The 13,193-nt window shown below is 53.5% G+C and overlaps 2 protein-coding genes across 2 annotated transcripts; both read right to left on the bottom strand.

Moving 5' to 3' along the window:
• Positions 1-1,469: 1,469 nt before the first annotated feature.
• Positions 1,470-2,456, bottom strand: KRTAP29-1 (keratin associated like protein 29-1). Its single transcript, XM_062175059.1, has one exon. The coding sequence runs from the start codon at positions 2,454-2,456 to the stop codon at positions 1,470-1,472; it is 987 nt and encodes a 328-aa protein (XP_062031043.1).
• A 5,823-nt stretch (positions 2,457-8,279) lies between these two features.
• On the bottom strand, positions 8,280-9,689 carry LOC133746805 (keratin-associated protein 16-1). The gene has a single exon (XM_062175058.1). The coding sequence runs from the start codon at positions 9,687-9,689 to the stop codon at positions 8,280-8,282; it is 1,410 nt and encodes a 469-aa protein (XP_062031042.1).
• Between the last annotated feature and the right edge of the window lie 3,504 nt (positions 9,690-13,193).

The raw sequence follows: 13,193 nt of genomic DNA, 5'->3' as shown, positions 1-13,193 counted from the left end.
CCGGTGCTGCAGGCAGAGGCTTAGCCTGCTGTGCCACAGCGCCAGCCTCTCCTTGTTTTAACCTACAGCTTTCTGAACCATATCTATCTTTGACTTCCCATCTCCACTTACAGTGGGGAAACTGAGGCACTTGGGCTCAGAAGAGCCCTTGGTGGTGGAGAGGTTGCAAGCCAATGAACTGTTTGTTCTTCCATGCTTCCGACTCGAGCGTCTGCTGTTCCACACACTGGCTCCCCTGGCCACTGACACAGGGCCCAGGACCACTGAGCCCCAGTGGGACTGGGAGGAAATCTATGTGGGGGTGTAGAAAAAGGAAGGAACGTGTTTAAACAGTCTGATGAATTATCCCAGCCACATTTCTTTAAAAAAAAATTATAGTTAGTAAAGACCTCTGAGGTCTTTACTAACTATATACTGAATTGATCTTCTGTATATAAAGATAATTGGAAATGAAAAAAAAAAAAAACAACCTGGTGTTAAATTGGAAATGGCATAGAAAATTAATTAATTTTTAAAAAAAATATTATGTAGGATCTCTGTCTTTAATGTGCTGTACACTGTTATTTAATGCTATAACTAGTACTCCAATGATAGTTTTTTCACTTTGTGTTGCTATATGGGGCAAACTGTTGAAATCTTTACCTAATATATACTAAACTGATCTTCTGTATATAAAGAGAATTGAAAATGAATCTTGATGTGAATGGAAGGGGAGAGGGAGCAGGAAAGGGGAGGGTTGCGGGTGGGAGGGAAGTTATGGGAGGGGGGAAGCCATTGTAACCCATAAGCTGTACTTTGGAAATTTATATTCATTAAATAAAAGTTTAATAAATGAAAAAAAAAATTTATTTGAGAGAGAAAGTAGACATATTTTTAACCTCATTTAAATTTTTTTGAGAGAGGAAGAGAGCTCCCATCCTCCGACTCACTCCCCAAATGTCCACAAGGGTCACGGCTGGATGGAGGATGAAGTCAGGAGCCAGGAACCCAGCCCACGCCCCCAAATGGGTGGTAGAAGCTTGAGCCCTCACTTGAGCCCTCACTGCTTCCCCCCCCAGCCCCCTAGAGTCAGGAGCCAGAGCTGGGACAGGGCCACCTTTCTGTGAGCGCCTGGCAGCAAAGGAGTCCTTGGAAAGACTGGACAGTATCCGAAGAACGAGAACCGGGGTAGAAGGCTTTGCTGAAGTGAAATGACGTGGTGACCTCAGAAACGGCTGGCTGCAGCGCGGACCGTGCGTGCTGGAAGGTTAACCTGGGTGGAGAAAGCTCCGTGAGTGGCCACACAAGCTCTCTCATCAGCCCCTGGAGAGACGCGGGAGCTGCACTCGGAGCAAAGCCAGACAGCAGCAACGCCGGTGCTGGGCCGGAGACAGGCGCCCGCGGGGCGGCTGTGCACTGAGGACAGACCCTCGGAGGGCGTGTGAAGACTGCTCTGTCGAAGGAAGCTGGGTCCGGGGCCGGCTGTGCTGTCAAGTGCTTGCTTTGCACAGACGTGGGGAGGTTGGTCGGGAGCAACTGGTGTCACTGCTGCACGATTTGCCTAAACCTGTCACACAGCAAGCTGGTGGACAGGAAGGGGATTTGCAGCCTCTTTGGCTGTAGGAAGTGGGTCGGCCACACGTTGGCTGGCCAGGAAGCACCGTGCCCCAGGAAGCTGATTTGCACGGGCTCTTTGCAGAACAAGGAGGCTGGCAGACGAGGGCTAGGGAAGGAGCTGGCTGGGAGCAAAGCAGCTGACAAGGAGGGGACACGTAGCAAGTAGGATGGCACGCAGTGAACACGCACGTCAATGGCTGGCCGGAAAGGGGCACGCAGGGAGCCGATGCGCAAGGCTTGGAAACGCAGCAGATGGGTTGGTAATAAGTCGGGCTGCAGTGTTGGCCTTCACCACCTGGGGGTTGACAGGAAGTTGCGTGGCAGCAGGCTGGTTGGCACAGACTAGCTGCGCAGATGATGGGCGAGCGAGGGGTCTCAGGACGAGGTGTTGCTTCGGAGCAGGACGGCTGGCAGGATCTAGCGTCACGGCAGACTGCCTGGCCACCAGCTGCCTGGCATGCTCCCGACACACAGCTGGGTTCCTGGCAGCAGTGTTGCTGGCAGCGGCTGGCATCACAGTGCTCTACCTGACCACCAGTGGATTCCAAGCAGGACGGCTGGCATGAGCTATCCACACCGGGAGACTGGCCAGCCCCCGATGGACAGCTGCCTGCACAGGAACATAAGGGCTGGCAAAGAAAGCCCACGCAAGAAATTGTGGAAAGGCAAGTAGGTTGGCAAGCAGCAGGTTCGCAGCCATGTGGGGCATTGCTGGGTAGATAAGAGTTGTCTGGGCATGTAACCAATTGCCATGTCCTGCTCTGGCAGGAACTGGGCAGACGGAGAGCCTCTGGGGAGCTGCCACCCTCGGGGCACGTGGCTGGAATGGCCGTGGCATTTCCAGGACAAGAGCTGTCCATCATGGCGCAGGTGCCAACCCCGCTGGGAAGTCGCAAACTCAGTGTGCTGAGTCTGAGCCGCATCTAATCCACTGGGGCTTTTATAATCCTCCCCCAGGGGTGTCAGCACCACTCACAGCAGCTTTCCTTGTTATTGTTTTTATCCATTTGCATGCAAACATCTGATTAGCAGGCTTCAAGGAGCCTGGGAGTAGTCCCCATTTAAAAAAAAAAAAAAAGTGTGTGTGTTGAGTGCAGAGTTTTCTTGGCTGAGCTGGGGTTCATTGGTGCTGCCCTGGAAGGAGCTGTGTATTTTACAGGTCGCTCCGCAGCCACACTGAAGCAGGCCCTTCCTGCGCCACCCTCTCATCAGGAGGCTTCTGGTAAGCCACAGAGCCTGCTCTTCCTCCGGGAGTGCGGCTGTGCACCATACGGACAGCCGGGAAACGAAGCTGCCACCCCACCGGGGACCGAGGGTGCCAGAGAGGCGGAGCGGCACCTCTTTCTGGAACCTTCTCGTTTGGCCTTCCTGGAACTTGACTAGTCCTACTACCGCTAATAGTACTGGCCTCCATTCATTGCATAGCTACAACATGCCAAACCCTGAACAGCAGCTTTCATTGAATCCTCTCGATGACCTCAGTAAGTGCAAAGACTATTCAAAGAGTTTGTGGGAAAAGGGAACTGAAAGATGAATTTTTGATGGGAAAAATTTGAAATCAAATAGTTTTTTTATAACCTGCATTTTTCATGGTCTTTCTTGAAAACCATGCCTCCTGTGTGCATAGATTACAAAAAATTTTGGCACTAAAATAAGCTTATCTTTTTATTCCATTTTTCCACAAACTCTTTGAAATACCCTCAAATAATTATCATCACTATCGTAGACTTAGCAAAATTAACTCAGAATTTAAATCATGTTCCCCAAATTCTGTAAAGAAGAAGGAGGAGAAACAAGATTCAAACTTGGCTTTGGCTGGCCCCCAAGCCGCTGGTCCTAACCACCAATTAGACTTCCTGACTTGGGGGAAGTGGGGAAGGAGGACTCAACCTAGCAATGTGACGTGGATGCCTGCGCAGTGGCAGCTGGCTCCCAAGCAGCTTCCCCAGGCGCCCCTGTGGGGTCCTGTGCCAATGCCAGTGACTGCACGCATCAGCCAGATCACACTGATGTGAACACTTGCCCCTGCTTACCAACAGGCCCAAAGGTAGCCCTTCAGTTTGGAAGTTTTTAAAACCACACAACATTTCATTAAGAAGGATTGGATGCAACCTAGGGCATCTAAGAGCTAAGAGAGCCTATGAGACCACACAACCAGGGCAGTCCTGCAAAGTGCTCTCAGAGCTAAGCCAAGCCCTCCCAAGGGGAGGTCATGAGGCGCTTCCACCACCCTCCCCTTTCCTCCAGTGTGCCCCAGCTCTCCCTCACAACCAGCTTCAGCATCCCATACCACGCTGCTCCATGTCCCAGCCTGGGTCACGTGGGGAGGCACGAAATCAAACAGAAAGAACAAGGTTTGGGAGGCCAGGTGGGGCTGGGCTCGGTTTCTGGCTCTGCTCCTAACTCCACTCTGGTGGATGCGTTCGCTAATTGCCCACATCTTCAAAGGCCCAAGCTTTCATCAACTGTGCTGCTGTTGCTTGCATTACCCCTCTTCTTTGGCTGTCTTACAAGTCGTGGGGAATGCTGAGGATTCTGAAAGGGACCTTGCAAAGCACCACCTCAGAGCCTGACTCCTGGCTTCAATCTGGCTCAGCTCTGGCCTTTGCAGCACCTGGGGAGTGAACCAGCAGACGGAGGATCTCTCTCTCTCTCTCAGTCTCTCTCTCTCTCTGTGACTGTACCTTTCAAATAAAATTTAAAAAAAAACTTTTGAAATCCACTCATAGTTTTTTCATAATATGCATTCTCCTTGAAGTTGTTGAAGATCCCTCCTATGTGGCTCATATCGAAAACATGAAGTTTGTAAGGTTCATGGTGTGTATAGCTGGTGTTGAGTCATTTTCAGTGCTGTATAATATTCCACTACATGAATTTACCACAACTTGCTTATCTTTTGATGGGCATTTGGATTGTTAGTCCTTCCAATTCTTCATCTTGTAGATAGGGGAGAAAACAAATCTTACCTCACCAAATTATTTTGTTGATATGGGACATGAAGTCCAGTACTTATCTCAAAGACTTAAAACCCTGGCCAACTGTTCTGTTGACTCTCAAAAGAGACAGAACTGAATCTCGGTGTCCTGACAAAGCAACAACTCCAGCACCAATGTGATGAAGACGCTTGGCTTTTGGCTTTTTCCTTCTGCTATTGTCTAATGCAGCAGTTCTCAGGTGATTTTTGTACTCCTAAGGAAGTTTGGCAACATCTGGAGACATCACACTCAAAGGATGCCCCTGGAATCTGCCTGGCAGAGGCCGCAGATGCATGGGAAAGCCCCCACATCAAGCATTACCCGGCCCGGATGTCAGGAATGCCAGAGTTGAAAAGCCCTGGTCAATCTTCTCCCATGTTCGTGACTGCCCAGGCTGCACCCTGAGCACAGGGGTAGCCCTGCCTTCTGTGCGCCGAGTGTAAGCTCTGGCTGCTTTGATGAGACCCCATCCTCACAGATCGTGAAAGGATGCTAATGGAGCCTACGCCAGGAGTGCCTTGTGGAGAAGGGGGACAGAGGGAAAGCTCTCGCCCAGGACACCCAGGCTACCCTAACTTCCTCGTGTAAGTCTGACCTCACTGCAGCTATGGTTTTCATTCCACTGAGGATCTCAGAGCCACTGGCTTCTTCCCGTCTTTCTATACCCAGGACCATGTTCTTCTCCTGAGTCCCCACAGCACGGCCAGAGGAGCATTCATAACCCCGCGCTCTTCATACTGGCCCTGCTCCTCACCCAGATGCCTGTCCGGCCTGCGAGGCCCAGCACGGACAGCTGTCTGTCTGTCCTCCGACCTCGGGACTCACCAGCTCTGAGGACATCTCTGCCCAAGCCTGCCCTGAAGAAGAGTTGGCTCACAAGCCCATCCGTTTGAATCTGTCTTCTCTGCCTAGGAAGCTCCTCCTTCCCGAGTGTGCCTGCTTAATTTCTATTTCCGCTGCAATACTCAGCTCCAGCATCACATTCCCCAAGAATTCTCCCCTGTGCTGTGATCACAGTGCCCTGGGTGGAGCACAAAGAAGTGGAATAGCTGTCCCATGGCCTGGCGGTCTGGGCAGGGATGCGGAATTTTATCTTTTCATTCCAGATACCTATCGACTCTCTAATAACACTGGATGGATGGTTGGGTGGATGGATGATGGATGGATGAATTGATGGTTGGATGGATGGATGGATGGATGGGTGGATGGATGGATGGGTGAATGGATGGATGGGTGGGTGGGTGGATGGATGGATGATAGATGATTGGATGGGTGGGTGGGTGGATGGATGGATGGATGGATGGGTGGGTGGATGGATGGTTGGGTGGATGGATGATGGGTGGGTGGTTGGGTGGATGGATGATGGGTGGATGAATTGATGGTTGGATGGGTGGACAGATGATGGATGGATGGATGGATGATAGATGATTGGATGGGTGGGTGGGTGGATGGATGGATGGATGATGGATGGGTGGGTGGGTGGATGGATGGATGATAGATGATTGGATGGGTGGGTGGGTGGATGGATGGATGGATGATGGATGGGTGGGTGGGTGGATGGATGGATGATAGATGATTGGATGGGTGGGTGGGTGGATGGATGGATGATGGATGGGTGGGTGGGTGGATGGATGGATGATAGATGATTGGATGGGTGGGTGGGTGGATGGATGGATGGATGATGGATGGGGGGGTGGGTGGATGGATGGATGATAGATGATTGGATGGGTGGGTGGGTGGATGGATGGATGGATGATGGATGGATGGGTGGGTGGATGGATGGATGATAGATGATTGGATGGGTGGGTAGATGGATGGATGGATGGATGATAGATGATTGGATGGGTGGGTGGGTGGATGGATGGATGGATGATAGATGATTGGATGGGTGGGTAGATGGATGGATGGATAATAGATGATTGCATGGGTGGGTGGATGGATGGATGGATGATGGATGGGTGGGTGGGTGGATGGATGGATGATAGATGATTGGATGGGTGGGTGGGTGGATGGACGGATGGATGGATGATGGATTGGTGGTTGGGTGGATGGATGGATGGATGATGGATGGGTGGGTGGGTGGGTGGATGGATGGATGGGTAGGTGGATGGATGGATGGATGATAGATGATTGGATGGATGGGTAGATGGATGGATGGATGATAGATGATTGGATGGGTGGGTGGGTGGATGGATGGATGGGTGGGTGGATGGATGGATGGATGATAGATGATTGGATGGGTGGGTAGATGGATGGATGGATGATAGATGATTGGATGGGTGGGTGGGTGGATGGATGGATGGATGGGTGGGTGGATGGATGGATGATAGATGATTGGATGGGTGGGTAGATGGATGGATGGATGATAGATGATTGGATGGATGGGTAGATGGATGGATGGATGATAGATGATTGGATGGGTGGGTGGGTGGATGGATGGATGGATGGGTGGGTGGATGGATGGATGGATGGATGATAGATGATTGGATGGGTGGGTAGATGGATGGATGGATGATAGATGATTGGATGGGTGGGTGGGTGGATGGATGGATGGGTGGGTGGATGGATGGATGGATGATAGATGATTGGATGGGTGGGTAGATGGATGGATGGATGATGGGTGGGTGGGTGGATGGATGGATGGATGATGGATGGGTGAGTGGGTGGATGGATGGATGATAGATGATTGGATGGGTGGGTGGATGGATGGATGATAGATGATTGGATGGGTGGGTGGATGGATGGATGGATGGGTGGATGGATGGATGGGTGAATGGATGGATGGGTGGGTGGGTGGATGGATGGATGGATGATGGATGGATGAATTGATCGATGGATGGATGGATGATGGATGGGTGAGTGGGTGGATGGATGGATGATAGATGATTGGATGGGTGGGTGGATGGATGGATGATAGATGATTGGATGGGTGGGTGGATGGATGGATGGATGGGTGGATGGATGGATGGGTGAATGGATGGATGGGTGGGTGGCTGGATGGATGGATGATAGATGATTGGATGGGTGGGTGGGTGGATGGATGATGGATGATTGGATGGGTGGTGGGTGGATGGATGGATGATTGGATGGGTGGTGGGTGGATGGATGGATGGATGATGGATGATGAATTGATCGATGGATGGATGGATGATGGATGATGAATTGATCGATGGATGGATGGATGATGGATGGATGAATTGATCGATGGATGGGTAAATGGATGATGGATGGATGTGTAGGTGGATGGATGGATGGATGAGCTACTCTCAAAGATAAAAAAGTCATGCTACGATGATGGCATTAGCAAGGAAGCAATGAGAACACCATGTCACTTCAACTTGGCCACTTTTATTGGACAGTTAAACATATCTCATTGAAGAAGTCCCCAAGGCACACAAGTACATACCTAAGAGAGCAGGTGCATGAGGCTAGGCAACATTCAACGACAGGAATGAGACAGATCTTGTGGCTTAATGGTAGCAGAAGTCAAGAACCCATAAAGTTCCCCCTCTCAACCAATGCTCCTGGGCATTGGTTGAGAGTCCAGTACAACCAATGCACTGGACCATCAGGGCACTGACATTTCCAAAGAGTGCTTCGAGGCCTAAGCAGGTGGCGAGTGACAGTGCAGTGACAAAAAGAGTCTAGCTAAGCCACCGTGAGCTAGCTGGGGACTGGCTTTGCGGGAGTCGCTGGGCGGAGGCCAGCTCAGCGGTTGGCAGGCTTGCTGGCGGCAGGCTTGCTGGCGGCAGGCTGAGGGGCTGCAGCCTCCCGGGTGCTTGGGCTGGTGGGCTTGGCCTCCACAGGCTGGCAGGGGGTCTCCTCTGAGACCTCCGCCTTGCAGGGGGCTGAGTCGGCGCAGTCGGGCTGGCTGGAGGTGGACGCCTTGGAAGCACGTTTACAGGAGGTGGACTCGGCGTACGGCTGGCGGGAGCAGACAGGGCGGTACGAGTAGGACGTGAAGCAGGCGGGGCGGCGCAGGATGGAGTAGCAGGGCCGGTAGCAGGCAGGGCGGTAGGAGATGGACGTCAGGTAGGGCTGCCTGAAGGTGATGGGAGTAGAGCAGATGGGGCGGCAGATGGGGCGGTAGGCAAAGGAGGGTCTGCAAGGCTGCTTGCAGGAGCTGGGTATGTAGAAGGTCCGAGCGCAGCTTGGTTGGCAAATGGCAGAGGCAGAGGAGCCCGGACGGCTGTACAGAGGTTGGCAGGAGGTCGAGGGGCAGGAAACGGGCTCACAGCAGACGGAGTGGCAGCGTTTGACTACGTAGTAGGTGCGTGGGCAAGGACTGGGCACACAAACACACGGGGTGGAGGGGCTGGGCTCAGGGCAGATGGGTTGGCAGAGGCCAGAGACGCAACACGGGGGCTCTTGGCAGGTGCTGGAGGCACAAGGAGGCTCACAGGGGCTGGAAACACAGCAGACAGGACGGAGACAGACCGGCTCACAGACGAGTGCCACACAGGGAGCTGGCTGACAGTCGCTGGGCTCTGAGCAAGGCGGCTCACAAGGACTGGAGTCACAGCAGACAGGCTGGCAGCTGCTGGCCCGAGAACAGACAGACGGGCAGCAGCTAGGCGTCGGGCACACCGGCTGACAGCAAGCAGGCTCACAGACCACGGGTTGGCAGAGAGTCGCACAGCAGCTGGGCTCACAGAGGACGGGCTGGCAGGCAGCGGGCACACAGAGGATCGGCTGGCAGGGAGTGGCCTCACAGCACACGGGCTGGGCGCAGCTGCTCTCAGGACACGACGGCTGGCAGAGGGTAGCCTCACAGCACACGGGCTGGGCGCAGCTGCTCTCAGGACACGACGGCTGGCAGAGGGTGGCCTCACAGCACACGGGCTGGGCGCAGCTGCTGCTCACAGAACAGGACGGCTCGCACAGCGTGGCCTCACAGCACACAGGCTGGGCGCAGCTGCTGCTCTCGGAGCAGGAGGGCTGACAGCACTGGGAACCGCAGCCAGATGAGCCACAGCTGTCTTCACACGTCACCAGCTGCCACGTCTGGGTATGGCAGGAGCTGGGCAAGCAGATGGGTCCTCCACAGCTCACCTCGGTGGAGCAGAGAGAGATGGCTGGTACGGAGGGGCATCTTCTGAAACAGCAGCTGCCAGGCATGGTGGAGGTGGCTCTCTTCCCTGTGAGCACTGCGCAGTAGGTCCCGACTGTGACAGCTCTCCGAGGCCCTCGTCTTTATACCCCGCGCTGGCGCGTGCTGTTGTTGGGTCCCTGCATCTTTTCCTCGTGGCTGTTTGGGGCAGTTTGCAAAGGAACATCTTATTATGCCAGTGTTTGTTGATCTGGAGGTTGTTTATCTGCCCATTAAGAAGCCATTTGTTGATGGACTTGCTAAATTTGGACTCCTGGGAGTTGCAAGCAGCGCCGGAACAAGCATCATCACTTCCTAGCTGGGTGAACTCTATTTCCTAGCATCACGAACAAGGAAAGAAAAGAACGTATAATAATTGATAGTCTTCTATGTCAGGCCCTGGGTCGGGCACAGGGGATGCACACACGAATAAATCCCACTGGCCTGTCTCACGGGTCTCTCTCTGGGGGGGGCAGAGAGCAGGCAGGCAAATTTGGCAGCACAAGAGCACAGCAACGGTGCCACAAAGCCACACGGGGATTCGTGGAGAGCAGGGATGGGCTCAGTGGGGAGGGGACTTCGCAGCTAGATTGGAATGCCACTTACAACTGCGATCTGATGTAGAACCATCAGCCACCCCACGCGTCAGGGCTTATTTTTCCCCATTACAGGAGGAAAAGTGGGCGTGAAGGATCAGCAAGTTTAAGGCATCTGCTGACGACCCCCCAAGCCTGCCCCGTCTTCCAGGGCCGCTGTTCCGTCTCCTCACCAACCGTCTGAGCTGGTGCTTCTCAGGACACGCGGTCAAAGCCGCACACCACTGGCTCAACCCATCACGCTGCCCACCCCTACGCCCTGGACAGCCCTGCCCCAGAACATGCGGGCTGGGTGAACAGGATGAGCAAGAACGGGATGAGCTGTGGAAACCAAGGATATGAGAGCAGGATCCACTTGGGGAGCAGAAAACATAGCCAAGGTTGAAAAGTGCACAGGGACAGGAAGGGACAGCGCTGGGATTAAGGGGGACACTCAGCCACGGAAGGCCTTGTGGCTCGTGATTAAGAAACGGCTTTATTCCCCAGCTTAGGCAGCTGTGGGCAGGACAGGAACGTGTCAGATGTCCCAGACCATGGAGAGGGGTGGGAGAGGCCAGAGTGAAGGCACGGGGACCATTAGGGGTCTCGGACAATGATGCAGAAGCTTGCTGGTGACGATCTGAACGGAGCAGCACCCTGAGGCTGTAGCAATATGAGAGGTTTTAAAGAGGCAGAACCTACAGGCCATAGTGGTTGCAAACAGATTAGGAAGGAGAAGTGCCATTCTTTGAGATGTGGCTCTCAAGCAGTGAGGAGGGAGGGCTTGTGGAGCTCTGCCAAGGATAAGGCAGAGAAAGACCCCCAAACCCCTGTTCCCTGTCCCCTCTTCCTCAGCTAAGCCACCATGGAATTCCGGGGTGGGGAGGCCCTCTCGGAAAATCCCTCCTAGACTCTCTCAGCTGAGAAAGTGACACAGCACCAGCCACTGTGCTAGAATAGCATCGCCTCAAAGACCCCTCTCCTGCTGTGTAGCCCACTCCTGCGTTAGTTTGCTCCGAGCTCTGGTCGCCTCTGATGTGGGATAAGCACCATGAGGGCAAGCACTTGGTCTAACGGCTGATATGCACCCAGCACCTAGAGCCGTGCTGATACATCGCAGGTGCACAGCTGCCAGCTAGTGAGTGAATAATGAGAACTCTGGGTAGTTCAGAGGGGCAACCCCTTGTCTAATTCAGAGAAATCACTGCCTCCACGGATGCTTGGAGAGACACGGCCGTGGGCATCAGCTGCTCGGGTTCACAGGCACTCCGCACAAATCCACTGGCCTCCTAGCAGGTACACTGGCATGCACCTGCTCTGGCTGCCCCTCCTCCCGAGACGTTAAAGGTGCAGTTCAGAGGAGGCCAATTCCAGCCTGAACCTGAACCAGGGCGGACCCGAATCTCAGATGCTCTCCAAAAGATGACACTACTAACACTGCTGGATTGTGTTGTTTTGTTTTTTAATAAACGAAGATGTGAAAACACAATCAGCTCCCACCTGCCAGAATGGCTAAAAATGAGAACGCTGACAATATCAAATGGTAACAAAGACATGGAGCAACTGGAACTCTCAAATGTTGCTGGTTGAAATGCAAAATATCAGGGCCAATGTTGTGGCAGGGCAGGTGAAGTGGCTGCTTGTGATGCCAACATCCCATGTGGTTGGTGGTTCAAGTCCCCGCTGCTCCACTTCTGATCCAGCTTCCTGCTAATGGTCTGGGAAAAGCAGCAGAAGATGGCCCAGGTATTTAGGTTCCTGCCAGTCTTGTGGGAGACTCAGATGAAGCTCCTGGCTCCTGGATTCAGCCTGGCCCAGCCCTAGCTATTGTGGCCATTTGGAGAACAAACCCGTGGAAGGAAGACCTCTCTCTCCTTCTCTCTTCCTGTCACTCTGCCTTTCAAAGAAATAAATCTTTAAAAAGAAAAAAAAAAAGTAGATTGATGGCTTCCAGAACCTAGGCCAGGGCAGGGGGCAGTAGATCTGACTGTGAGAAAACAAAACAAAACAAAACAAAAAAAGGACACTTGGGAGGGGGTGACGGGGAGCACTATCTGAGAGCCAGTGGCTATTACAGAAGCTTGGAAAACCTCATCAGACTGAGCACTGACGACAGGAAAACACTTTATTATCTGTAACTGGTATCTCAATAAAGTTGGCTACAGAAAAGCGTCACCCCAGGTGGGTCTGGGAAGAGACCCATCCGGCGAAACCCCTGAATGGCAAGATTCTTCTCCACAATTTCCTGAATTCTTTCGTGTTCTTAGGCTCGTGGATATGCACATACTCAGGAAAAATGCTTTCATCGGGCCAGTGACGTGCGCCTCTGTAGGAATAAAAGAAACATTGCTCTTCCAGGCCAAGGGCAGAATTGGCTTTGTTTGCATGCGGGTTAAGAGCACTTCCCATCGTTTGAGTTGTGGCCTCCCAGCTGGCCCCGCACACCTGGCCCGGGCCCTCCCAGCAGATGCTCCTGCACCCCCTCCTCCCAGGGACTCCGGCAGAAAAAGCTGCAGCTCATTCCAGGACAAGTAAACCTAACACAGCAAAGTACGGGGCTGGGGGTGGGAACCGGGCTGCAGGGTCAGCCTCTGAACCCGCGCCTTCACCATGCCTGACCGCAGGAACCCTCGCTCTCAGAACCAGAACCTGCTCCCCGGCTCAGCAAGCCGGATGCCCTCCTGCAGAAGTCCCGCCACCCCGGGGGTGGGGAGACCGTGCAGAAGGAAGCCGACCCCTCTGCCGGGATTGAGTTGGGCCAGCATTGCCATCACCCCAGGAGCTTTCGAAAGCCCCAGGGCCCAGGCACCCCAGAGCTGCTGGATCCGGGCTCTCGCAGGTGCGGCCCAGGCTCTGGAGCTGTGAAAGCTCCCAGGTGACTCTTGGCCAGGGCAGGAAAGCTTCAGTTTCCAGCCGCAGCTCTCAAAGGTCAGTGCCTGAATAAGAGCTGTCTGAGGT

Source organism: Lepus europaeus, chromosome 18 (assembly GCF_033115175.1).
Source record: "Lepus europaeus isolate LE1 chromosome 18, mLepTim1.pri, whole genome shotgun sequence".
In the NCBI taxonomy this organism is placed as follows: Eukaryota; Metazoa; Chordata; class Mammalia; order Lagomorpha; family Leporidae; genus Lepus; species Lepus europaeus.
The sequence above is the reverse complement of the archived record's forward strand: the minus strand, read 5'-3'. Positions and strand labels throughout refer to the sequence as shown.